This window comes from Vanellus vanellus, assembly GCF_965231255.1.
Source record: "Vanellus vanellus genome assembly, chromosome: 3".
In the NCBI taxonomy this organism is placed as follows: Eukaryota; Metazoa; Chordata; class Aves; order Charadriiformes; family Charadriidae; genus Vanellus; species Vanellus vanellus.
This window is the reverse complement of record NC_138907.1, coordinates 18,662,935-18,690,400: the sequence shown is the minus strand read 5'-3', so window position 1 is coordinate 18,690,400 and position 27,466 is coordinate 18,662,935. Positions and strand designations below refer to the sequence as shown.

General features: G+C 43.2%; 1 protein-coding gene across 2 annotated transcripts; it reads left to right on the top strand.

Annotated features, from left to right (window-relative positions):
• Nucleotides 1-11,751: 11,751 nt before the first annotated feature.
• On the top strand, nt 11,752-27,367 carry MSH6 (mutS homolog 6; the record flags this gene model as incomplete). Of its 2 annotated transcripts, none has more annotated exons than XM_082481201.1 (10): nt 11,752-12,014; nt 13,346-13,548; nt 16,285-16,472; nt 17,899-20,440; nt 21,813-22,078; nt 23,400-23,517; nt 25,795-25,884; nt 26,374-26,528; nt 26,716-26,915; nt 27,198-27,367. In XM_082481201.1, the coding sequence occupies 10 exons, from the start codon at nt 11,752-11,754 to the stop codon at nt 27,277-27,279; spliced, it is 4,107 nt and encodes a 1,368-aa protein (XP_082337327.1). In that variant the 3' UTR covers nt 27,280-27,367. The 2 variants fall into 2 exon arrangements, with proteins under 2 accessions (XP_082337327.1, XP_082337326.1); XM_082481200.1 differs by having other exon boundaries at nt 17,896-20,440.
• Nucleotides 27,368-27,466: the final 99 nt, after the last annotated feature.

Here is a 27,466-nt window from a genome sequence, read left to right as displayed (position 1 = left end):
ATTTAGTAATTTTTTTCCAATACAAAAGTGTTTCAAAGTAATGAAGTGCATTTTCCATTCACAGAAAAATAAATGTGTTTAAAAAGTGCACAAATTCGACAAGCTAGTTTAACTATGAAGCAGGGTTTTCTTTAAGAGACCCTGCGTTAAGATTTCAGGAAGAATGTGGGAGGAGATAGCAGATGCTCCAAGACAAGTGAAAATTATTTAGGTGTACTTCTATTAGTACAAAAGCTGCACTGTATTATTACTATGAACACAGGATATTCAAGACACATGGTAATAGACAAGTCAAGCAGTGATGTGGGAGTCTTCCCGCTGAAGTTACCTTTCTGAAACTATGAAGAAAAGAGAATGTGTCAAACAGCAGACCATTAAACGTGAAACAAAAAAAAAAAAGTAATGAAAAGGTAGTGTGTAAAATGAGACCCTGTCTCCTGGTAACCCTGTGGAAAAATCAAATTTAGTGATAGAGATTATACCTTAAATTACGCATGAATGAATGTCACAGCTAGAAGCTTTGACTTCTGAAGTTCAGGCAGCACTGATAGCAGACTCGCCATGCAACTAGTCTAACCTCTCAACTGCTCTGTGTCGAATTTGTGAAAATGCCAGTGCCTATAGAATGAGCAATAGAGACATTTTCTGTCTGGCACAGGCATACAAACTCACATTTCTGACGAAAATCACAGTTCACAGGTTATAGAGTCACATTGGCAAGATACTTATCATTCATCGCTACTGCAGTTCTGTTCAGAGATAGATAATTATCCCACTACAATTTGGCAAAACCCTCTAAAACCGTGCACTTTTTCAGTGTCCCTTTAAAATTGGGACTATTTACTTTATAATTTTTTGACACCTGTGTTTCACGTAAAATGCATATACGTGCTGTCCCTCATTTTTTAACATCCATCAATGTTCTAACATGCGGGTTAGTTGGGCTTGGTTCTGCGGAGCGATGTAGGAAGCCCACAGGCAACATAGGAAGCCCTTGGATAAGGAAGAGTATCACCAGAATCATCCAGTACGTGGGGAGGGGGACGAGCTATGGCCAGCCTACATGTGCTCTGGATTCCACAAAAGGGGTGACTGAATATCACTCTCATGACGAGCACGCGAGGGCTGGCTGCGCATTCTTTCCCTGACTCCATGTTGCAGGCTACCGGCTCTGTCTTGGCAAAAAGCCTTACGTACATCTCTTCCAAATTCCCCACAGGAAAAACAGAGAAAAAAATACTGCGGTGATCCTAAAAATGAAGCTTCAAATAACTTTCTTGCACCGTGCAGACCACCAGGGTTGCACCGAGTCCCACTGCAATTGGCAGTGCAGGACCGTGTGGTTCCACGGCACTACAGTTGTCGCCAGATCATGACTGAATTTTTGGCTTCAGCAGGCAATTAAAGGAAGGGGTGGGAGGGGTGGAGAAGGACAACTTTATATAATAACCTACTTTAGATATCAATAAATCTTAGGGGTTTTTTAATTAAAATAGAAACTTGCTTGAGAAAGGAAATAATCTTTAGAGCCTGATCTATGGAAAGAATTAGTGTATTTGGCACTATCTCTAATTTGTGAAGATATACCTTTGTCCTTACCTGAAATGCATTTAGTTTTAAATCCCCTGCCTCTCCAAGTTGTGGATGTCAGCTGCGTAAAGATACCTAATAACTCTGTACTGTAGGCAAATTGCCTCTGTATCACTCCCCTCCTCACTGGTTCCCCAGCCTGCTTAATCGCCATATTCTATCATGAAATAGTATGCCATCCAGATACATGTAATGTATTTTTATTTTCTTTTAACAACTGCTGTAGGAGATTACTAAACTTACTGCAGGTTATAGTATAACTTATCAGCAAATAAACTGTGTACCAAAACAACTACTAGCAACTGATTTCAGCGATAGCTATTAGGTACCCACTAGAAGACCAGTACCGGTTGTATTATTTGATGCTTTGACAATATTTTGCCCTAACTTTAAAGCAGTATCAAAAATAATGAACTGGACTTTATATCCAAACATGGTGGTATTTGTCTGCAGGGTTTGCTGCTGTTTCTGTTCAGTTATGGTGGTCAAAACTTTGTAAAAACTAGGAGGGGAATGAGGACAGATTGATAACCGCCTACAGACCAACACCTTACAGCACAACATTGCCCTTGCGTATGTCAGTTTTGAACAGCAGCTTGGTGGAGCATATAATATTAGCACCCTGCATGGCTTCCTTCTCAAAAAGAAAAGAAAACCAGCACCGAGTGGAGCTCTTGGCAGGGATTGGAGATTCCTGTAGAGAATAGGAAGGCTTACAGAAAAAATAAAAGAACGGGAAACCTTTTGTCCCCAGCATGTGAAGAGAGATACGGTACATGCGGCAAAAAAACCCAGGAGATAACCACAGAGAGAGGCCTGAGCTTGTGAGGGATGGCAAAAATGGTATGGAGAAGAGCAAGTGAGGTGACACACAAAGCCACTGCCATGTACGGAAAGGGGAAGAGCATGGCACGGAGAGTCTTTGCCATCATGGGGATGAGCAAGATGAGAGCCCTGGTAACTCCATCGAGAGCTCTCAGTCTCCGTGGTTCCCCAGGTTTATATTCCACCACACATACCGGGAGCGATCCCTGCTCTACCTCGGGCCAAGCACGAGGTTTTTCTCTGAGTTTAAGCAGAGGTCATTACTGCCATCTCAGAAATCTCAAGCCCTGTCAGCCTGGAAGCTTCATGTGATGTGGCTCCCAAGTCTGGCTGCTGAAATATAAAGTGATAGTGAAACCCAAGCTACATTAAAAAAGCAGTGTTCTAAAACTGTAGCATCTTATAGCGTGAACTACCGGGTTAGAGAAATGTGTATTGAACCACCTCTCTAGTGCAGCCACAAGCATACAGACAGTGATTTTCATGAAAACAAACTCTTGATAAATATTTGAATTAATGTTCTGAGTCTCTCAGACCTTTTGCCCTTTGCGCTACTTTACAAGCGCTAACCTGGTGGTTATGGGGAAAATTAATTTCTAGACTCACTTCAATCGATAAACTGTTGGCTGTCACAAACTGAGTGTACGCATACCTTAAAAATAAATCCACATAAACATAAAGCTGCTAACAGACTGGAAACTTCAGGAAAGACACCTCTCAGAGCATCTGCATTAAGAAGTCTGCAAAAAAGGTCTCAGAGTAGTAGTTCTAATAAGCTATTAATTCCCAGTAAGCTGACTGGTTATTATTTCCTAGTAAAAGCATACTCATTCAGCAAAGGTTCATTGTTAAACTACATCTTTCTCCCTATGAAAACCAGTTGTCAGCTGAGGTCTGAGTCAGGGGATGGCTCCAGCGTGGGCAAGGCTCAGTGGGCACAACACTCCTCCAGTGTGAAACTCCAAGCATCGTGTCACAGCAGAACAGACCGCCTCGCCCCATGTCACCTCATCCTTGTCCCCATCTGCACCTTCATCAGAGAAACAACTTCTGGAACACATTTCCCAGATTTAGTGCCAATGTCACTTGGCAGGAGATTAGCTCCCCATACGGAATAAAGTTATAGATTTAAGAAGGAAATCAAGAAGCCTCTTCTTTTTTTTTCACCCGCATTTTAATTAGTAGGAACCAATCTTCCTTTGGCTCTCTGAGCATTATCTGGCAGGGATGCAGAACTGAAACGTTTAATTCTCCAAGCAGTGACTGTACTTGTTCTTCATCACCACGCTGCTTTCCTTTTGCTTCTATCACCTATCATCAATGCCGACAGGTGATACCTCTGAAGTCAGAGAACATCAGTCATGCAAAATACAAATTCTTTTTGCAACACCGATTCCTTAATTCAATGCTGGGAAAAAAAATGGAACTTGCTTAGCCCTCTCCATCCAGCTCAAATTTATGTTCCCTGCCTCAACAGCTGCAAATATCTCATGGCACTTAATTAACAAACCATTGTCATGATCTGTCTTTGCAAAACTTTAAATCAAAACTGTTTGTTTTCCACAAGAGATTATCTGATATAAACAGGGATTGATTCAGGGAAATCCAATGCCCTGTGTTATGCAGGTCAGACTGGTTGATTACAGTTGTTTTTTTTTTTCCGAATCGAAGAGTTATTTTTTCTTTGCAAATTGAAATTATTAAACTGTATCATCGAAAACCCCACAAGCATTCATACTATTAATAGAGGCACAATAAAACAGAAGGCAGGAAGCAGGATAACTGTGGGTGGCTACTACACTTTCAAAAAGCAGGAGGATCTTGAACCCAACAAAATCAGCAGATGAATGTTCCTGCTTTGTGGGAGCAGGATGGAACCATGGAAAAGAGTTTGATCGTCTTCAGCCCTGGTCCATTTTTCTTTTTTTGCCTGCTTTTTTTTTTCTTTCTATTTTTTTTTTCATAGAATCATAGCATGGTTTAGGTTGGAAAGGACCTTGAAGGTCATCGAGTTCCAACCCCCCTGCCATAGGCAGGGACAACTCCCACTAGACCAGGTTGCCCAAGGCCATGTCCAGCCTGGCCTTGAACACCTCCAGGAATGGGGCCTCAACAACCTCTCTAGGCAACCTGTTCCAGTGCCTTACCACCCTCAAAGTGAAAAACTTCTTCCTAGTGTTCAATTTGAACCTGCCCTCTTCTAGTTTAAAGCTATTCCCCCTCGTCCTGTCACTACATGCCCTAGTAAAAAGTTCTTCCTTTTTAGGACATTCTATTATTATGCATGGATCTATAACGTACCACCTGAGAAACATCTGAATTGGAGACGCGGTCTGTCTGCGGTTTTTGTCGCAAATCAATTTCACAGGTTATGTTTAGACTTTTTTTGATTTTTGAACTCTTGTTTCTGGTAGTTCTGCTGCCTGCCATTCCAGCAGCTCTCATCTCACTTCAGACCTGCATCTAAAAGAAGGCACAGTGTAAACAAAACACCCTAAACTCTCGTTTATTCAGAAATCTTACAGTTTCATCTCTTCTTTTTGCTGCTTTGTCATGTAAGAAAAACAGTAAAAAGGTTTTAAACATAGACTGTGTAATTAAAGGGATCCTAAATAAACATGCATGTCTTGTTTCATTTCTTGCTGCTGTACAAGCTCCTCTAAACTGGTACAAGGAAGCTGCGTGTCTGCAGACATGCAAAAAGCGAGCAAAGAGGAAATTAGTTATCATCTGTTACTAAAATAAAGGTGGTTTCTCAACTCAATTACAGAACAATGAGCTACTGAATAAACAGTCTCTGACTTATTTTCATATTCGTGCTTACCCCTTTATGTATGTCGGATGCTGAGGTGGAAACTCAGGAGTAGTAAACTTAGCACCGGGGAAAAAATGCCCTTTAAACACACTCTTACATAGTCATTTTTCCAAGCCTGCAGAAAATTAGTATATTAGGGTATCTGATTCTTACCAGCCAACCGGATCAATTATATTTAGGCCAGAATGACTTCGGTACTCATTAACATTTTGTCACGGTCATATTTTTCTTAAAACTTAACCTTTCTTTGGCTGCCTTATTTACAGCGTACATCTCATGCTTAAATTCTCCTTTGGGGGAATTTCTGAGAAAGGTCAACGTTGTCTTCAGTCCTGTCTGTATTAGCATGATGAAACTATTTCTGTAAATTGTTCCACCTCACAACCTAAGATTGGTCCGACACCCTTTGTCACCAAGGTAAGGCCCGTAAAGCATTTTGCACTGCTTTAAGGTTACTTCTGACCATCTCACCTCTACGGGTATAAAAGCAGTTCAAGTCAACCTCAGAGAAAGGACACATATTAATCTAATGAAGCAGTGGACTCTTCTTTCCATTCCCCACTAAGCTTTTTGCATGCCAGAGTTATTTCACCTGGTTTTGTTAGTTACTGAGTATTTGCAGCAGCCCTATAAAAAACAGTTAAGACTCACAATCTTCCTCCATAGTCATGCCTTGTGCCAAAAAATGAAAATGAAAGATATTAAAAAATTTTCAGAAAACGTCTTTATACTAAAGGGGAAAAGTGAAAATTGTTACATTTATCCCAGAGATACTGCAGAATATTGGAATAAGAAAATCTTACTGTTTTATTCAAAATGAAAAAATCCTACCTATAATAGCCAGGTTTTTTTTCTCATTTTAAGAACTTTCTACTAATTCTGGAAGACAAATTTGTTACTTTGTTCAGCAGACACATAAAGAGGGGTAGTGCACATATCTTGTACTTCAAACACCCACCGAAGTGAAATTTCCTAGACTGCTCTTGACATTAACTATCATAGGTATAGCTCTTCTGCTAATGCTTTAGGAAATTTTGCCTGAAGAGCTTTCAAAAGTTTGTTATCAACAATTTGTTTGCCCTGGGTGCCCAGCCCTTGCCTGAGCGATGCTTGCTGCAGATGCGCCTGCCTGCAGCCCTGCCTCCCAGATGGACCCCAGATCTGATCCACTTCCTTGCCTTGTCTGGGGCTGTTGTGGTTGTCAGTACCCTGCTCTGCCCACACAATTCAATGTCCAAGTTGAAACCAGTAATGAGTGGTGTCCCTCAAGGGTCTGGACTGGGACCAATGGTATTTAATATCTTCATCAATGATATAGACAGTGGGATCGAGTGCACCCTCAGCAAGTTCGCCGATGATACCAATCTTAGTGGTGCAGTTGACACACCTGAGGGATGGGATGCCATCCAGAGGGACCTGGACAGGCTTGAGGAGTGGGCCCATGCAAGCCTCATGAGGTTCAACAGGGCCAAGTGCACCTGGGTCAGGGCAACCTCCGGTATCAATACAGGATAGAAGATAAAGGGATTGAAAGCAATCTTGCCGAGAAGGACTTGGGGGTACTGGTGGATGAAAAGCTTGATGTGAGCCAGAAATGTGTGCTCACAGCCCAGAAGGCCAACTGTATCCTGGACTGCATCACAAGAAGCATGGCCAGCAGGTTGAGGGAGGTGATTCTGCCCCTCTACTCCGCTCTGGTTAGACCTCCTCTGGAGGACTGTGTCCAGCTCTGGAGTACTCAGTACAGGACAGACATGGACCTGTTGGAGCAGGTCCAGAGGAGGGCCACAAAAATGATCAGAGGGCTGGAACACCTCTCCTATGAAGAAAAACTGAGAAAGTTGGGGTTGTTCAGTCTGGAGAAGAGAAGACCTTATTGTGGCCTTTCAATATATAAAGGGGGATTATAAGATGGAGAGAAACTTTTTATAGGGCCTGTAGTTACAAGACAAGGGATAATGGTTTTATACTGAAAGAGGGTAGATTTAGATTAGATATTAGGAAAAAATTTTTTACACTGAGGGTTGGCAAGGCACTGGAACGGATTGCCCTGAAAAGTTGTGGATGCCCCACCCCTGGAGGTGTTCAAGGCCAGGCTAGATGGGGCTTTGAGCAACCTGTTCTAGTGGAAGATGTTCCTGCCGATGGTAGGGGGTTGGACTAGATGATCTTTAAAGGTCCCTTCCAACCCAAACCATTCTGTGATTTTAGTATTTTATGATTCAGATGCTGTGGGTCTGCAACACGGTCAGTGAGGGCACTGCCCCAGCCAGGAGCATCCTTGCTCCTGCTGCTCCCTAAGCCTGACCAGTTTGCTCTTGACTGTGCCTGGAAACTTCAGGAACAAGATCCCTCACCTAAGGAATGACGCTTCCTTCCTGCCAAATGTTTCTTTCAAAGAATATCAGAGATAGCAAACACTGCAGAAGATAAACAACAGGCACCCAGCCTCAAGTGTACTTTGCTTTTCTGTTGTCGGTATTGTTCTAGGTATCCTTCTTGATTTACATGATTTCATTTTTCCAGAAAGACCTCAAAATTACCTGGTTAGCATTTTCCTTATTCCAGCATCTAAGCAGACAGAAATGATTAATTCCAGAGGAAAGCCGAAGTATAGCAGAGAGTGACTGCATTGCAAGCTAGCTCTTGCATCCTACTCCACCATTAACAACAGTCCATCATCCTTTTCTGTATCAGCTGTAGAGAAGGTGCTGTATAATCTAGTAAAGCAAAGTATAACCGAAGTTGTTTCAGTTTCAAAAATGTTGAGATATTATCTTGAAAAAAGCCAAATCCTTGCCATTTCCAACGTTCCTAGAATGGAAATTGTTCAGAACCGTTTAGGGAGCTAAAAAGCACAGTTGATGGCTGTGTGGGAGTATTTGCGTATGCATTGGCAGGGGGAGAGGGAGGAAAAGAATTAAGATAAATACAGCACTTTCCGGTGTTCAGCTGAGCTTGGTGTAAAGTCTGCGCTACAGCAACTTAACGATTCCCTATGGTTTTCTCTTCAAAAGAGGATATTAAAAAAAGGGGGGGAAGGACAGAGTTGTTTATAATGTTTTTGGTAACATCACCTTTTATAGCCTCCTATCAAACAACTTCAGACTTTCATGTTTTAATTATTCCATAATTTACCCTGCTGAGACTGGTAGAAAACCAAGTAGAATAATGTATTTTACTAGAGAGAAACTGAAGACCATGTCATAAAATCCCCCTCTGTGTGAGTTTGTGTGAATGGCTCTACAGGCACATGTGGATGGAGAAATAGGTACCAGAAAACAGCAGGCTGAAGAAAGTGCATGCCAAGCGGTAGCATGCAAAAGTCTGCCAGGAACTGATAAGCTCTAGAGACTAGTAGTCCTGCTGAATCCACAAAAACTGATAAACCCTGAACACTGACACTCTGCCAAATCTGTCCAAATCTGCTAGTGTGAATCATGGGTCATACAACCCAGGCTATGTACAAGAAGGCTGCGATATGCAGAACTACAAGATTATCTATCTATCTATCTATCTATCTATCTATCTATCTATCTATCTATCATCTAAATATATAAAATACACACACACATACATAAATGATGAAAAAAAACATCTGGAGGGACTTCCTGAACACCCACCTCAAAGCCCCCAGCACATCAACGCTTGCCTCCGCTTTTAAGCAAGCAGCTGGGGTTGGTCTCCCAACTCTTACTCCACACGGGTACCTGTTGGTGTGCATGTTTGTGAACGGCGTGGGGCAGTAAGTGAATGCAGCGTGTGATGAGTCCCTTGCTATTAATAACTGCATAACAAAAGGATATCTAATAAATACTGGTGTGATCTGTGTTTTCCCCAGAGTGATCCCACCACAGAAAAGGGGATGTACAATAATCCAGTATTGCAAAGTTTAACTCCTACATTTCTGTGGTTATCAAAGTGCGGAGCTACCCTACCCTAGGGAGGGCGCCTGATATTGGATCCAGACTTTCTAAAATACAGACTTTGGTATGTTTCTGATGTGGCATTTCTTAAGTGGCTGTCGCCATAAATGGAGGAATGCCCAGACCCAGACATGGGGACACCACAGACCTGGTGAACTGGTATCATTGTGTGGGACAAATTAAAGAGCTGCAAAACAAAGTATTAATCTTCTCATAGGTGCATAGGCCAGGCCCCTTGCTCAAGACTCTGGACCACGTGGTCCATAAATTCCAAGGTCTCTTCTCAAGACCTCCACATCTGTGCCAAACCAGTAACATGCCCCTCTTCCAGCAGAGTCACCAGGTCTGACTCCCCTGCTCCTGGCAGACTGGAGAAATCCCAGGGTTACCAAAACCAACCCCAACAACAAAGTGACTTCTGTCGTCTTGATACCATGTTGGCTCAGGAGGCCACCAAATTCAGATGATGCTTCATGTTTTTCTGTCATCTCTGTTCCTCATATGAACTGACAACGGTCATCTCCAGGGAGAAGCTACGTGGAGTCTGCTCAAAACAGGCTTCATCTTTAGTGACTGGGGCTGCTTTCAGCATTCTCCCTGCCTCAGCCCATCTCCCTGCTTCTAGCTGCCAGATGGATGATCAGAACGTAATTTTTCCAGACAGTTACGAATTTAAATAGGGTTGCCTATTTCCTGCAAACAATTGACAAACATATGCTACCCAAGCAATTGTGCAGGTACCAGTCCTGGCGAGTGTTTTTGATAGGAACGGCAACACATGCCGAGGGGTTTTATCCTGCAGCGTGTTCCACTTCCAAGCTCTTCATAGTCCATGTGCTTTGGAATCCCCTGCACTGTTCTCAGGAAACTGAATGCAGCTGGTTTTCTACTTCAGTTTGAGGTGTGTGTAGCTGAGGACACATCGGCTTGTTTATGAAAGCAATAGATTATAAGTTAAAGGGAAATTATGCTTTGAAATTAAGCGGAAATAATTCTTTTGGAAGGAAGACGCTTTTAAACTCCTTCAGTATCGTTTGGGTTCGCGTGACCTCTTGTGGCCAAATCCCTACCTTGCAGTTCCACATTTTCACTCGCCTGTGACATTTTTGGCTGTAGTTGTGCTGAACGGTTTTGGCTTGCAAAACTAAACGGCAATTTTAGTAAAAGAAAAAGCTATGCTAACAGACATCTAGTGACAGTGAATATATTTTCTCTGCGTTTATGCTGATAAAAGTAAGTTCTTATTTTTGCTCTGTATACTGTAGCTTAAGCACAACAGTTAAGAGCCATGAAATGGACTGCATTCTAGTGCATCAAAAAATTGCTTTTAAAGGACATGGCCTCACCTATGAATATGAAAAAACACGTAGGAAGAGCAGAGGAAGAGATCCTATTATTTTAGCTGCCATTTCTTAGCTCTACTAATTTTCCTAGCAGCTGATACAGTGCTGTGTTTAGTCTTTTAGTATGGGAAAGTACTTTGATATCACACTGATGTTTTGGTAGTGGTTTTCCCCAAGTCTGGGGCTTTTCAGTTCTCCATGCTCTGCCACAGAGTGCAGGAGCACAAGGAGTGTAAGCCAGAAGATAAGGAGTCTCCAACCCTCAGCTGAAACTGCAAATCAACAAGATAAGAGCCTGCCTGCCTGGACACAGAAAAAGAATCCAGTAAGACATTAGAAGACCCCAGACCACAAACCACCATCGGAGTAAAAGACACGGGTATGGGGTGGGTGTAGAGATCACAAGGGTATAACTGCTCAGGGATTCCTTTGTTCGAGGTCCCTCTCTTTGGAGGCACCAGCCGGGACTGTTCTTGCTGCTGTACCTTTCAATTAAATTAATTATTTTATAAAACCCGGTGCCTGAGACTCTGCTGTGGGAAACCTAGGGTCGAGCCCGATGAAGGGAGGATCGCGCCCAAGCGTAAATGCATCTATGTGTGACGCCACGAATGGCGTGTGAACGCTCGGGCTGCGGCTTCTCCCAAAGGAAGAGCCTAAAGGAAGAAGCCACGTACCAGCTTCTCCTCTTCCCACCACACCGCTGCTCTTGCCCTCCACCGCAGAGGCCGGGAAGGAGTTCTCCAGCGTACGCGCCACAGCTTCTTCCCTCCCTGAGGATGCTGTGGCGGGAACGTCCCGGCTCATTAACCGTAACAACCACCCTGGGCCTCACTGAGGACACGGAGCGGGGTTTGAAGGGCTGTAGTCACAAGGACAGACCTTCCTCTGAGCCACCGAACTCGGGGAACGCCTGCCCGGGGAGGGAGCAGGCCGCGACGCCGCCTCACCGTAGGCCCGGAGGCGCCCCGGGCCCTCTGCCAGCGGCGGGGAGAGGGAAGGCGGGGCAAACACGGACGGCCCGAGGAGCACCACCGGGGGCCGCGGTACCGGGGGCCGGGTAACGGGTAGGAGAGGCGGGCAGCCCCGCCGAAGCCACCGCGACGCCCCCACAGCGCTTCCCGCCACCGCCGGCGGGGGGCGGAGCTCTGGGGAGGTGGGGGGTGGGGGGTGCGGCCACGCCCGGGGGCGGGGCGGGCGGTGGCGGGTTTAGCGCGCGCTGGCGGCGGGCTGCGCGCTTCCCGCCGTGGCCATGTCCCGCCAGAGCACTTTGCTCCGCTTTTTCCCCAAGGCCTCCCCTGCGCCGCCCCGGGCGGCGGCACCGGCGACCCCACCTCCGCAGGCCGGCGCGGGGACCCGCCGCCGCCGCGCCTCCGGGGAGCAGAATGGCTGCCAGGCCGACGCCAGCCCGGCCGCCGCCGCGGCAAGCAACGGCGCGGCGGGCAGACCTGCGGCCCGGTGCAAAGAGGCGAGGGAGAAGGGCGGGGGGCGCGGCGCGGCCGCCAAGGCCCCCAGGTAACCGGCGGGGCCGGGGGAGAGAGGAGGCCGCGGGAGTGCGGCCTGCGTGAGGAGAGGCGGGGGCGGGGGGGGGGGGGGGCGGCAGCGCGCGCGGGCCGTTGAGGGAGGGGGTGCGGGCGCTGTCGCCGGTGTCGGTTGGAGCGGGGGCCCCTCAGGGAGCGGCGGCGCCGGGTGTCCCCCTGTAGGACGAAGGGGGTCCTCCCCCGGGGAAGCGGTGGTCGGCTCAGGCCCGCCGAGGCCTTCCCGGCCCGGGGGGGGGGGTGTGGGGGGTGGTGGTGGTGGTGGTAGGGGCTGTCGGTTGGCAGCTTGTGGCCGCCTGAGGCGGCGGTGGTGGCCGCGCCGCTCGGGGCCGGGGCTCGTTGGGAAGGGCGGGAAGCTCCGTGTGTGAGCGGCGGGATGGAGGCCGGGCGGGGGGGCGGGGGTGGGCAGGCCGGCGGCCTGGCCCTTGGCCTGGGCCTGGGGTGAGGTGGGAAGGCGGGACGACGCCGGCACCCCCCCCCCCCCCCCCCCCCCGCTTCTAGTTTTTCCTGGCTTGAAATACGTTGGGTTTTTTTTTTTTTTTTTAATCGTGGCTAAATTATCTTTCTGTTTTGTGTCGTGATGCGGAGCGTCTCGCGCGTCAGCTGGCTGTATGTCGCTGCTTGTTTGGCGACAGCCGACGGAAAAACCCGCAGCCATCAGCGGCGGAGTGTGGCAGTGGCTGGGCTGAAGCCTCGGGGGGGGGAAAAGGAGGGAGGAAATAAAAGCAGCATCAGGTGCTCTGCAGTGGAGACGGAGTTTTTGTTTATTCATTTTTTCGTAGCTTGAGGGTTTTTTGAAATCTCTTACTCGTTCCCTTTAGGTGCCCTCTTGAGAATTAGTCTCTACAGGAAAACTTGCCTTAGTTATGTAGGCTGACAATTCATAATACGTAGTCTGCAGTCTTTTTCTTTCAGTTAATGCCTGGCTGGACACAGTTACTCTCTCCCCTTTCCCTTCAGAAATCCCCTAAGACTCAGGTTACACATGGCTGTAGGTGGCCCTGCTTGAGCAGGGGAGGGGTTGGACAAGGTGACCTCTGAAGGCCCCTTCCAACATCAACCAGAATTCTGTGACTGTGAAGCTCTTTCAATGTGGGGATCCGGTAGAACCTGGAGGACCAAATTGGAAAAGTCAAGAGTGATATAAATAGTCATATAGAAGGACTGCATAATCTAGGTTGCACCACCTAAGGGCCTTCCAAGACCTTCAGTGGATGTGCTGCTCAGAAGCAGTGCACAGTTATGTTTATGAAGAGAGCTGTTTTAAATGTTTATATTCCTTAAATTACACATCTGTTGTCTTTATAGTGTCTCCTGTGAGTATTCACCTGGTGACTTGGTCTGGGCCAAGATGGAAGGTTATCCTTGGTGGCCGTGTCTCATATACAACCATCCGACTGAAAGAACAATAGTCAGAGGAAAAGGGAAATCCACTCGTGTCCATGTACAGTTTTTTGACGACAGCCCTACAAGGGGCTGGGTCAGTATAAAATATCTGAGGCCATATAAAGGTAAGAGATATAAATAAAACTCTTAAAATGGAAATACACAACTTGTTTTGGAAAACTAGGCATGGAGTATAGGGTATGGTATTCTCCATAGAGAAAGAGCAGCAAACCAAAGATTAGTATTGAGTGGAAAGCATATTCTGTACTTTGTAAGTTGGGGAAAGCAAGTTTGTGAGGGTTACAGGTGCATTTATGGTTATATAGTTCTTTAAACATGAAACACTAAGCTCTCTTATTTATTAGATTAGAACACAAACTTAAAACTTGCTTATGTTTTAAAGTTTTTTCTTTTATTTCTCCCATCGATATAAAAAAGATCTAAAAAATAAATCCACTGTTGCAATATTTAGCTCTGAAATCCTTAAAATACTAGGAATGTCAAACCCAGTTTTTAAGCAGCTGTGTGGGAGCTGCAGCTTGTTGAGAAGCAAAAGACTAGGCACAGGATATTAGGTAACTAATTCTACTGTGGTGTTCTTTCTTTTAAACAATGCAGTACAGTTCTGTTAATTAAAAAAATATATATATGAGAATTCAGAGTGTTTGTTAGGGTTGTGCTTGTAGTTACAGAGTAGAGTTGGTGTTTGTCGTCTTGAAGAAATGACTTAGCTAACTAATGAAAATCAAATGTACTCAAGAATGAAAACTTTTTTCATAATAAATCTCACTTTATTAATAATCGTGATCTACCTACCCCTTTGTTTTATAATTTTACCGTTGCTGAAAACTGTAAATCATTGGCCATAAACTGTCATGTGTAAATCATGTTGCTGTAAACTGTCTTGTTAGTCAGACAAGTACTTTGGGTGCAATACAGTATTTTTGATACACTGTAGGATTTGCCTGTGATGTCAGTGAAACAACTGAATTTAAACAGTTTCTTCCTTTTTACAAGTCAGAGTTCCATCTCGTGATCATGTAGTCATCTTTTTTTGGCTTGTGTATACTCAAATGTACTGCACTTAAGCCATAGTTAGTTTTAAATTAAAATGGTAATGTTATTACTATAAATGTTAGCATAATTTAACACAAGTGAGTTAGTCCATGGTTTATATGTATCTTTCCTGAAGGTATTTTAAAAGGATCAAATGCACTTTAACAGCTTGCAGTTGCACTTAGAAGCAAATACAAGTAAGGAGAATTGATCTGTTTACCAAAAGGAAATTGCGGAAACATAAGTGTTCAAAATAATTAAGCACAGGAACACTGGTCTATCCACAAGAAATGTAGTTAATGCAGAACAGAGTAAAAATATTTAAAATACATGCTTTGCTTTTAAATTCGGACAAAAAGTATCTTTGTATACAAAGTAAGAGTGTTGGAGCCTTTGGGTAAGAAAACAGAGAAGTTTCTTACATTGTGGTGTTGTTTGTAATCGAATAAATATAGATGGCACAGGGCTAGACTTCTACCAGTTGGGCATGCAAGAAGTGGAGTTACGTAGAAGTGGGTTAAGTGAATATGCAGCTGTTGCACACTTGAGCATGCAGTTAAATTATATCATGAGATTTTTCCTCCTGCCATTGTTAAGCTGTAAATATTCAACGAGAAATATTTTTAGATTGTCATACTGCATTTGCAAAACTAAAATGGAGATCTGGTTTGTTAATGTGTTGCATTTATGCCATGGAAGCAGCTACTTGTAACTCCAGGCTTTACTACTGCCAGCTCAAAGAAATGTCTGTGAGAAAGAATTCTGCTTGGCTTATTTCTGAGATAGTTAGCCTCCTACGAGCCAGCTGCCTTTTGTCTACCATTGACTGAGAGCTGAAGCTCTAGTTAATGACAGTGTATGAAGGGATTCACAAGAGCGGGTGTAAGGACCCATTTGAGCAGATCCTATTGTCATATGCAGCCAGCTAAAGTTACAAGAACAGAAAAAGGAGTAGCCTTTCCCATCTATTGCGTACTCTTGCGTCCCCCTTCTTTCTTACCCAAGTTGAATATAGAATATGTTACATACACCATTTACTTGCTCAGCATGGCTTTGAGATGAATCTCAGAAATCAGTCTGCAGGCTGGTTGGCTTTGTTTTTGTGTTTATGTACAGGTAGTGGAAGGAGGAACTGTGGTGCTCAAGGGATATGAGAGAGGATGAGTGTGTAGTGCAGTTATTAATAGTAGGCTTTGCTTGATACCCTGCAGTGTCAGGGTAGATTGCCAGTGTGATTGAGGATCGGCTAATCTGGCTAATAGGTTGGTGTTGGATCTGGACACCTTGCTGCACCTAGAGGAGCAGTTTGAATGGCCAGCAGAGCTTTAGCCAAGAGGTCTGTCATAGGCGACTGATGCCTGTAACTTGAAGATAACTTTATGGTTGAACTTACCTACCATTGCTAAAATAGCCGTGTGGTCTCGGTCAGGCCTGCTGCACTGCTAGTATGAAGTGTTGCTTTTCAGTAGTAACTATAGCTAGTGTGAGGGTGTTTACAGCTTAGCTTGAAGTACTCAGATGTCGTAATGAGTTACAGAAATAGAAGCAATTCTTCAAGTGTTCGTGTACTAGGTAGGCATTTCATTTGAGTGTTTAGACTTTCTCTAGGGGTAGTTTATCAGTCAGGCTGAATGAGTGATGGGTTGCTATATTTAAGATGTGGTGGGAATGACTGGTAACAACATGGAATGTTAATTATACTAGTTGTTTGAATACATTTAAAAATGAAGTATGAACGCTAACTAAAGGACTGGCTAAATGCTAGACTAACTTCAATTTCTGACAAATTATTTGTGGTTTTACAGGTTCATCAGATGGGGAGACGCTGAAGGGAGGTATGTTTTATAGCACAAAGCCTGAAATTAAAAGAGCAATGGTGCTAGCGGATGATGCAATGAGTAAAGATAAAACTAAGCGGCTTGAACTGGCAGTATGCAGTGAACCTTCAGACACGGAGGAGGAGGAGGAAGAAGAGGAAGAGGAGGAAATGGAGGTAAAATTTTTCTTACTTGCTGTCATTTTCAGAAATAGTGCTAGAACTTGTAAGTTGTCACTTTGCAGGATATTCCATGCTTAGTTCAATTCTCTGGTACAGTAATCACAGTTTATCTGCTCTTTAACCATGCATGTGTATGTATCCATATGTCTTTTTTTTTTGTACTGCTGCTGTGTTGTCAGCATATGCTGGTCTCTCACCTTTTCTAGTTGGAAAGACAAGCCTAATATCTCTTTGGTGTTCTGTATGGTAAGGACTGACCTCAGAAGTTACTTAACCTCTCTAGCTCTCTTCATTGATTACTCCCTGGGTAACCCACTTTCTCACTCCTAAAGTGCTTTTTTTACTGGTGCATTTTTTTATCTTCTGTATCTGATACTCATATTCCACGTTCCCCTAAGTTCAATATGAAGTTTTAATTTGTCATAATGTAGAATTTTCTAACTTTTCGAGTATTCATCTTAAGGCATTAAATTGGATTTTTGGAGCCTGCCCTCATCTTGTAGCATAGCACTAAAATACAAATTCCTGTACTGTTAACACCAATCTGTTAGTGGGGTGACTAAAAAGAGACCTTTTATTGTGTTGTATTCATGTTGTATTGTGAATGATTCAAATATTATTTCAGTACCACCACCTTTGGGAAGGAGTGGTATGAGGAAACTGTCAATGGGATAGTGGTTTTCCTGTCAGCGTGGCCCATCTATTTTCTCCAGTGTGACATTGCCCTGAGGGACAGGTGCCACTCCAAGCATTGTGTTAATGTTCGTGGCAACAGTGCAGTGGGTACTGGAACTTTGTACTCATTACAGTCCCTCCACTGCTGTTCTTCTCCAGCACTGGTGCTGGAGTTCTTAAAGTTTCAAGCTGAAAAGGCTAACAACGGAGTTTCTTTTCTTTCTCCTAGACATGCACAACGGTTTTGCAAGTTACTATAAGGTAGTATGTTTGTAGGTGGAAATAGGTAGTTAAAAAAAAAATAATCATGGGCAAAACTCACATAGGCTAGTACTGGAAGGCTGCAAAACCCAATCACATTTCTGATATAGGTCCGTAGGAAAAAAATTACAGCACAGAGTTAGCTTATGGAGGTGTGTTTTCCTTTGTGCTGAATTTCATATACCATATGCGTTTTGTCCAGTTTAAATTTTTTGTTGATCAGCATCACTTATGCAAAGTAAAGAATGGGGCTATAAAGAATACAAAGAGGACTAATTATGCCACTGGTCAGTAGCAGTTTGTTAGCCAGAAAAAAAATTAAATTCTGTGAAGGTAAATGGAATTGGCTGTGGCTCTACTGTCTCTTGCTTGAAGTATCATAGCTACTGCATTATGGCATGCTTTTGTGCTTCTTTTTGCAGCGGCAATACTTTATTTTGTAGCCAGAATTTTCTGTAGGTAAAATAATTTATTTTTCCAGCAGATGAGTGACAGTGCCTCAGGCAACAGTGATGACTGCAATAGTGAGGAGGATGTGAAGAGTAATAAGCGAGTAATGAACAGGGAAAGTGCCATAAAAGCCAAAAGAAGAAGAGTGTTGGATTCTGATAGTGATCATGATGGCTCTGATGTAGAGTTCAAGCCTGATGCAAAAGAAGCAGCAAGCAGTGAGGAAGCTAGTAGCGGCGTGGATGAAAATGAATCTACTGACGCAGAGACAGATGCAGAGAGTGTTGCAGAAAGTCCCATAAAAGTCCCTTCTAAACGAAAAAGAAGAGAGATAAACAAGCCTGCTAAAAGGAGTAGCTTAGAAAATGACCATTCTGAAACACCCAAAAGAGCAGCAGCGATTTCTTTAGAAGCCAAATCTAAGTTGACATCATTTGCAGCACCTGAAAGTTTTGAATCTCAAGCAAATGCTTGCAGTGGAGGCATCAGTGGCTTCGCAGTATGGGAACATGAGAAGCTTGATTGGCTGCAGGAAGGGAAAAAGAAAGATGCACACAGGAAACGGCAGAGTGACCCTGATTATGACCCATGTACCCTGTATGTACCCGAGGACTATCTCAACAAGTGTACGCCAGGAATGCGGAGGTGGTGGCAGCTGAAAAGTCAAAACTTTGATGCTGTGATTTTCTACAAAGTTGGAAAATTCTATGAGTTGTATCATATGGATGCAGTCACTGGCGTAAATGAGTTGGGCCTGATCTTTATGAAAGGTACTTGGGCCCATTCTGGTTTTCCAGAAACTGCATTTGGCAGATTTTCTGATGTTCTAGTGCAGAAAGGCTACAAGGTAGCCCGTGTTGAGCAAACAGAAACTCCTGAAATGATGGAAACGCGCTACAAGTCAATGGCCCACCCAACAAAATTTGACAAGGTTGTACGCAGAGAAATATGCAGAATCATTACTAAAGGAACACAAACTTACAGTGTTCTGGACTGTGATCCCTCTGAGAACCATAACAAATACCTTCTGTGCGTTAAGGAAAAAGAAGACTCCTCTGGACAACGTGTTTATGGGGTCTGCTTTGTTGACACATCAGTGGGGAAGTTTTATGTAGGCCAGTTCTCAGATGACCGGCACTGTTCGAGGTTTAGGACTTTAGTAGCGCATTACACTCCTGTGCAGGTACTGTATGAGAAGGGGAACCTGTCTGTGGACACACAGAAGATACTGAAGGGCTCTCTTGTTTCTTGCATTCAGGAAGGGCTGATCTCCGGTTCCCAGTTCTGGAATGCATCTAAAACACTAAAAGTCCTTCTCGAAGAAGGATATTTCAAGGAAAAACAGAACTCTGAAAATGGATGTTCTCTGCCCTCTGTAATCAAATCTCTGACTTCAGAGAGTGACTCGCTGGGATTAACTCCTGGTGAAAACAGTGAATTAGCTTTGTCAGCTCTTGGGGGATGTGTCTTTTATCTCAAAAAATGTCTGATTGATCAGGAGCTGTTATCGCTGGCAAACTTCGAGGAGTATGTCCCTGTGGATATCGATACTGCAAAAACTACAAGTTCAAGTAGTTTCTTTGCCAAAACTGACCAGCGGATGGTGCTGGATGGAGTCACCCTGATGAACTTGGAAGTCCTGCAGAATGGAACCAATGGAACCACAGAAGGTACTTTATTGGAAAGGATTGATTCTTGTTGTACGCCATTTGGGAAGCGACTCCTGAAACAGTGGCTCTGCGCTCCGCTTTGTAATCCTAAATCCATCAACGATCGTTTAGATGCTGTTGAGGACCTTCTGGCAGTGCCAGATAAAATGTCAGAAGTTAGCGAGCACCTGAAGAAACTTCCTGACCTCGAAAGGCTGCTCAGCAAAATTCACAGTATTGGATCACCGCTTAAAAGTCAGAACCATCCTGACAGCAGGGCCATCTTTTATGAAGAAATCAAATACAGCAAAAAAAAAATTGCTGACTTTTTGTCTGCACTGGAGGGGTTTAAAGTAATGAATGAAATTGTCGATGTCATGGAAGAAATTGCCAGTGACTTCAAATCTAAAGTCCTTAAGCAGCTAGTCACCCGCAAAGCCAAGAATCCAAATGGCCGCTTCCCAGACTTGAGTGGAGAGCTTAAAAGATGGGATACTGCATTTGATCATAACCAGGCTCGAAAGACAGGAGTGATTACCCCAAAGGTGGGTTTTGACCCCGATTACGATAAAGCACTACAGGATATTAAAGCCGTTGAGGAAGATCTCCACAAGTACCTAGATAAGCAACGCAAATTGCTTGGATTCAAATCCATGCTGTACTGGGGGGCAGGCAAAAACCGATACCAAATGGAAATACCGGAAAGTGCAATATCACGTAATTTGCCTGAGGAGTACGAGTTGAAGTCAACCAGGAAGGGATATAAACGTTACTGGACCAAGGAGATCGAGAAGATGCTGGCTGCAATGGTTAATGCTGAAGAACGCAGAGATGCAGCATTAAAAGACTGTATGAGGCGTTTGTTTTACAACTTTGATCAAAATAGCAAAGACTGGCAGACAGCGGTGGAATGCATTGCTGTGTTAGGTAAGAGGCTTTCTTCATTTTGACATATAGTAAAAATACTCTTGTATAGTACATGATGAAATCTGATCTGGATAAGCAAAAAAGGCTTGTTGCCAGCTCTTAATTTGTATTTTCAAAACTCTGATTGTGATTACAGCATTGGTAATTAACAGTGATCACCCGTTTCCTTCCTGTCAGTAAATGGCAGTACAGTTGCTGGGTCTTGATGTTTGCAAGCTCGCACTTCATTCCTATGGTGTGATTGTAGGTGTGCTGCTGAGTATTTCTCACAGCTCAGCATAGCCTGGCAGGTCTCTCACTGCTCCTAGGAATCTCATATATGGATTAGTAGCTTCTTATTAAATGTAGGCAGTGATGCAGATGGAGGTATAAAAATCTTACGTGCTAGTCATCTCCTTTCCATCTGAGTAGGCTGATTTCTCAGCAGCCTTTAAAAATAAAAAGATTGTTGTCATTGCCCTGAAGAAAGTAGTCTAGTAGGAAGACTTCCCCAAATCTTCCTTAAATTTCTGGGGTAGAACAGTCTCCTGTGTTCCCTTCTCAGCACTGGCGTACTGTTGTACTGTGAATTTTCTGCTACTGTGAGGCAGCCTGGGATGTCTTTGTTCCAGGGAAAAATGAAAGCTTTCTGAATGCCATGGGCAGAAAAGGGAGGACGGGTGGGCAGTGAGTGTTGTCTAGGAACAGATTCTCTGAGCGGGCTGGGAAGCAGTCACATGAGCTACACCACAGTACCAGGGCAAGTACTGAACTGATTTTCAGTAGAGAGGGAGACAGCTTTCAGGCTCAGCTGTAATATGTGTACATAAAGTCTCTAAAATCATATAACGTGGTCTCATTTTGTAGGTAATCAGCTTTTAAAGCCTTAGAGCTAGGCTAATTGAGAGGGGTTGTGCTGCTGCTTTCTGCTAGGCACACAATTTTAATGTTTATAGAAATTTATTCTGGCAACTTTCAAGCAGTATTATGAGTCTTAAAATAATTCAGTGTCACAGGAGCTGATTTCCTCTTTACTTATCTTGTTCCAAATTAAAAACCAATGCAAGAAAATACTATTTTATACATGTAAGTTAAAAAAATAGCTTTTGAAGTGAAATGATGTGTTCTTTAAAGACTAAACTAAATACTAGAGGGGAGGATTTTTAATCTGATGTCAGTGGAAATCTGGAAGGAATAAGGAGAGACATTGTGAATATCCCCACCTTTTACTTGTTCTTCTGGAGTACTTATTGGGTGTTTTCCTTAACAGGAAAATGGAACAGAAATGGAAAATTGTATTTACAAAAATACTATTCAGTAAGTAACTGCATTCCAGAGAATAAAGAAAGAAAGGTGAAAGCGTCACTTACTGGAATTTCTCTTAATCTTATAGATGTCTTGATGTCCCTTGCTAACTACAGTCAAGATGGTGATGGACCACTGTGCCGACCTGTAATTCTACTGCCTGTGGATAGTGCTCCTCCCTTCCTGGAACTTAAAAACTCACGGCATCCATGCATTACAAAAACTTTCTTCGGGGATGATTTTATTCCTAATGACATCGTGATAGGCAGCAAAGATGAAGATAGCAGTAGTGAAGCTTCCTGTGTGTTAGTAACTGGCCCGAATATGGGTGGCAAATCTACGCTCATGAGACAGGTGATTGACTATCTACATGAGATTGAATGTTCCAGATTACCTCTGTGTTTTGCATAAAGGAATTACATGACCTTGTAGCTCTGAGGAGAAGGATCTGGGGGTTGTGGTAGACAGTAAATTGTCCATGGCCCAGCAATGTGCCCTTGTTGCCAAAAAGGCCAATGGAATCCTGGGCTGTGTAGGGAAGAGTGTGGCCAGTAGGTCAAAGGAGGTCATTCTCCCCCTCTACTCTGCACTGGTGAGGCCACAACTGGAATACTGTGTCCAGTTTTGGGCTCCCCAGTTCAAGAGGGACAGGGAACTGCTGGAGCGAGTCCAGTGAAGGACAACTAAGATGATTAAGGGATTGAAGCATCTGCCTTATGAGGAAAGGCTGAGAGAGCTGGGACTCTTTAGCCTGGAGAAGAAAAGGCTGAGGGGAGACCTTATTAATGCTTACAAGTATCTAAAGGGTGGGTTGAAGGAGGATGGAGCCAGGCTCTTTTCAATGGTTCCAAGTGACAGGACGAGGGGCAATGGGCACAAGTTAGAACACAGGAAGTTCCGTTCAAATACACGGAAACACTTCTTTACGGTGAGGGTGACAGAGCACTGGCACAGGCTGCCCAGGGAGGTTGTGGAGTCCCCTTCCCAGGAGATTTTCAAGACCCGCCTGGATGCAGTCCTGAGTAATGTGCTCCAGGCAATCCTGCTTTAGCAGGGGAGTTGGGCTAGATGATCTCTAGAGGTCCCTTCCAACTCTGAAAACTCCGTGATTCCGTGACCTGACTGTTTATAAATGTCAAAGGAGGTCCCAGCAGTGGTCTTCAGGGTATGCAGCACAGTACAGCAATTACACTGTAAAGACAAAATATAAGATGGTAGAAAATGCCCGTGTTCAGATAGTAGGTTTTCTACTTTCCCTTACTTTAGCGAGGAATAAGTTTTATTTCTCTTATGAGAGATGGTTGGGAAAAAAGACAGAGTATCTTTTATCTTTTTCAAGTGGTCTTATCTAGGACTTGGCATCATATGGCAAAAGATGCTTCTGCAGGCTGAACAAGAGGAAAATAGAGCTCAGTGGCAACTGGGAAAGCAACAGGGAGTTTGCTTTATAAACACTGCTTGCTGTGATAACTTGTGTTTTGAAAGCTTTCAGAGTAGCTTAGTTCTACTTGGAGATTATGATGCTGCAGCCTGGAGCTGTTAAAACAGTAGGAAGCTTTATGTACTCTAGTCTTTGTTTTAGGGGAAATGCAGTTTTCATTCCATCATTTTGTATGTGGAACTGAAGCTCCAAGCACATAGTAAAAATCTAAATGTTTTGATGTTTGTTCTGCAGGCGGGTCTCCTGGTTATAATGGCTCAACTGGGATGCTATGTACCTGCTGAAGTCTGCAGGCTTACACCAATCGACAGAGTATTTACGAGGCTTGGTGCCTCAGACAGAATTATGTCAGGTGAGTTTCTGAAATCCAGCTGTCCAAAGCGCTTTTGCCACCAAGCGAGTTTCTTTTCTTGCTCCGAGTGGCAAGTTGGAAAAGGATGGTCTGTTGATTCTTGCAGGGAGAGCTGAGCAACTAACTTCTTGTCTCTCCTTGTTCAAAGGAGAAACGGGATTGTAGTTATGCTCAGTTTATTTGATATGCTTGTCCTCCATTATTTTTGACAGACACATAGGATCAGTTTTTAATGAATTTTTTAATACTAAAAGCCTGCCTTCCAGCTGGATGCATGTCTGAGAAATATCTTTCTCGATATTGTACAGTTGATTGTGTTCTACTCACATCGGTATCTTTTTCTAAGTGTTCTGGAATAGGACAGCTGTTGTAGAGTTGTTTTTGTACCTTCTCGCAAGGACTAGAGGTCCTTTGTTGCAATCAGAATGCCTGCCTTATGTCTGAAATCTGATTTCTTCAGACAATTGAGAGAGGCGGGCTTCCTCCTTGGAAGCAGTAGTTGACAATTCTTGTATTTTGTCTGTTCAATGGAGAGGAAGACAGAAGTGGAGGATGGCACAACAACTGGAATGGGAAAGTCTGCCTGTGGTGGTAGGCAAAGTGTGATGGGGCTAGAAAAAGTATTTTTTGTGGTAAGAGTAGTATCACAGTTCATTTAAGGAAGGCGCAGATTTTCTGTGATCTTTCTGCTGAAAAATGTGGGTCAGTGAATATGAAAGGAGTTAAGCCTACCGAACTTGTTGCACATAAGGAATTTGGAAACGAATCATTCTGAGTTCTTAATTAAAAAAAATATTTACGCTTCCCTAAATCAAGGCTTTTCTTTGCAGCTAGAGAATTTTACTAAGGCTTTCTTTGCCCAGCTATTTTCATTTTAATTTCACTACAAAAAAAAAATCTTAATGGAAGAGTACTTAAGTTCTTATGGTAGAAATAAAAAATGCCCTTTCTGTAAGAGAGGTGGTCAAGAAAAATATAGTATTTTCAACTTTTTTTTTTCTATCAACTGAATGCTATTCTTTTCTCTTCCAAATATGTGCACAAATGTTCTAACATTTCACATCGTGAGGCTGAGTGCTGCATAGCAGAACTAGCTTTGATATCTGTTTTTGATGCATTAGTTTCCATACTGTGTAGAAATGAAAGCACAGCAAAAATTTTTCCCTGGCAGTCATTTTGTAATGGATGTCAACAGGACTTGTATGAAGTAAATTTTAAGTAATATTTTAAAATTGCTTATGTAATTTTAGGGGTTTATTTTTTTTTAAAGTGAATAAATGGTTATTCCTTAACATTGTTAAAAATACATTAAATCCTGGAAATTTCTGTAAATAAATGCAGAAAATCAGGATTGCTGGACACTGCTTAATAACTCATGTTGAAAAACTTGTGTTGGAGCACAGCAGTGCTCACACAGCATGAGTATGGGAAGTAAATACTTGCCTGCTCTGAAATTACATTAATTGCTGGCTGCTGTCTGTGATTATTTGGAATGAACCCTCTGTGAAGAGAGAGGTGGGTGAGAGCACCTGTCACTTGCCCAGTGGCTGGTCTGCCCCAGACCCTATCACCACATGAAAAAGTAGTGAATCTGGACTTCATACATGCAGATTTATTGTGTGCAAGGGTCCAAATTGTGTCCTTCTGCTTGTAATCTGCTAAAAAACAAGTTCAGGTCTAAATTTCAGGCCTCATGTTATCTAGGTTGCTGGTAAGATGTTCAGTCCTTAGCAGCAGTGTATTTCTTTTATCATACTTCACTCAAGTAAAGTACATACGAGTACAGCTTTATTATCTGAGCAATTCATTATCTTATGACATTAACAACCAAACCAATTAGTCTAGTCTCTTAGTCTTTTTTTAAGATTTTTCAGGGTGCTTTTTCACCCTGAAAAGCTACACACCTTAGGCCTGCCTTGTGCATTTAAGAGCAAGAAGGGGCAAAAGGTTCTCCCCATCTTGTAGCCTTTGTGCCCCTCTTTTTGTCCAGCATATCTGACCAGTGCTGTTAAAAGTAGACAGATAAAGTGGCCTAAAACTTATATACTCAATAAATTATACTTGTGCCCATGCCTATAATCTTAAGGAACCAAAACCTGCTTTTTCTGGCAAATGGAACCTCACCATTTTCATGCTGGAAAAAAGCTTTGTTTTTGTTCATAGTTTGCCATCAAGCTTCATTTTAGCTTGACTGAGGCCGAGTGTGGATTAAATGGGGTTTTAGTTGTGCTTTTCAGATTTTTGACTAGTACTTCATGGCTCTTGTTTCTTTTAAAGGTGAAAGTACCTTCTTTGTTGAATTGAGCGAGACTTCCAGCATTCTCCAGCATGCAACAGAGCATTCCCTTGTTCTTGTGGATGAACTGGGTAATTAGTCTATTTTGTAATAGATGGAAATTAAATCTAAGATTAAAGACTAACTGTTGGGCTGTCTAAATGGCAACCAACTACACAGGGGTAACTGTATCTTAATGTTGCTACTGTTTAACTGGTATCTATTTACATCTCTTTAAAACATGTATTTTTAGGTGGCCCAGAAACTAATCCAATGCCCTCCACCCCCCAGTTGTTATTAGCCTATTTCTAGCTGAGTTTTCCTGCTTTCCTTTGCAGAGTTACTTGCAGCAAACCAGTAGCAAGTCTCAAGAGAGCAGAAATGTCATCTTCTGCAGTGCAGAAGAGAGTGATTGTTATGGGGCAAATACTCAGGTCACTTCACTGATGCTGGTGGCTGTCACTACTCACTGCTGTTTGTCAATCTTCCACACAGCAAGGAGGGAGAAAAATGAGCAATACAAATCGATACATGGCAAACAAAGCATTGCATTTGACTTTGCTTTTCTATTTCTTGTCCAGGCAGAGGCACAGCTACTTTTGATGGAACAGCTATAGCGAGTGCGGTTGTGAAAGAACTTGCAGAGAAAATCAAGTGTCGGACTCTGTTCTCCACACACTACCATTCGCTGGTAGAGGATTATTCCCACAATGTGGCAGTGCGGCTTGGCCACATGGTATGTGTCAGTGTCACGCATGGGTACAGCATCTTTTCTTGTGGCAGATCTTATGCCATGTGTGCTTTTCTGCACCCTTCTGCCCAGAGTCACAGAGGCGTCCTAAGAAAAGGAAGGGATGTTTCATGCATTTATTAGCCCATAGGCAAGTATTCCATATGCTGACTTGTAAACTTACCCTTTCTAGGCATGTATGGTTGAAAACGAGAGTGAAGACCCAAGCCAGGAAACAATTACATTCCTGTATAAGTTCATTGAAGGAGCGTGTCCAAAGAGCTACGGCTTCAATGCAGCAAGACTTGCTAATATTCCAGAGGAAGTTATTCAGAAGGGGCACAGAAAAGCAAAAGAGTTTGAAAAAATAACCATTTCACTGAGAGTATTTAGGTAAGGCCTTGGTTTTCCATTTTGAAGTTGCACAGTGCTTAGTAGGCATCCATTTTAAAGTTTGGGCAGTGGTCTTTGCTCATCGTCTCACAGGAGAGGGGGAGGTTAAAACTATTTTTGTGAATATCAAATGTACTTCCCAAGCCGTGAGGGAGGGAAGTACTAAAGTCTGACTGCAAGAGGGCAGATATGATGAGTAATGCAGTATTTTAAGCCTTGGGTCACTGTGCTCTTGTCTGGTAAAGCACAGCTGGTAAAGCTGACTTTCCTTATTTCCCTTAGGTATCTGTGCCTGGTGGTGGATGGTGCAACAAGTGATGCAAATGCTGTTCAGAAACTTACCGCTATGATCAATCATCTTTAAGAACAGAAGAGTTTTTGTAGTGGTGGTTTCTCAAAAAGGTGGTATCAGACAACGTTATGATCTAATAAACTTTATTTTTTAAAAATGACCATTTTTCCATTGTCTTTCCTAGGAAATTAAACCCTTTAATTCTTACCTACCCTCTACATAATGGTTATTGAGTACTCCACAATATATTAAGTCTAGA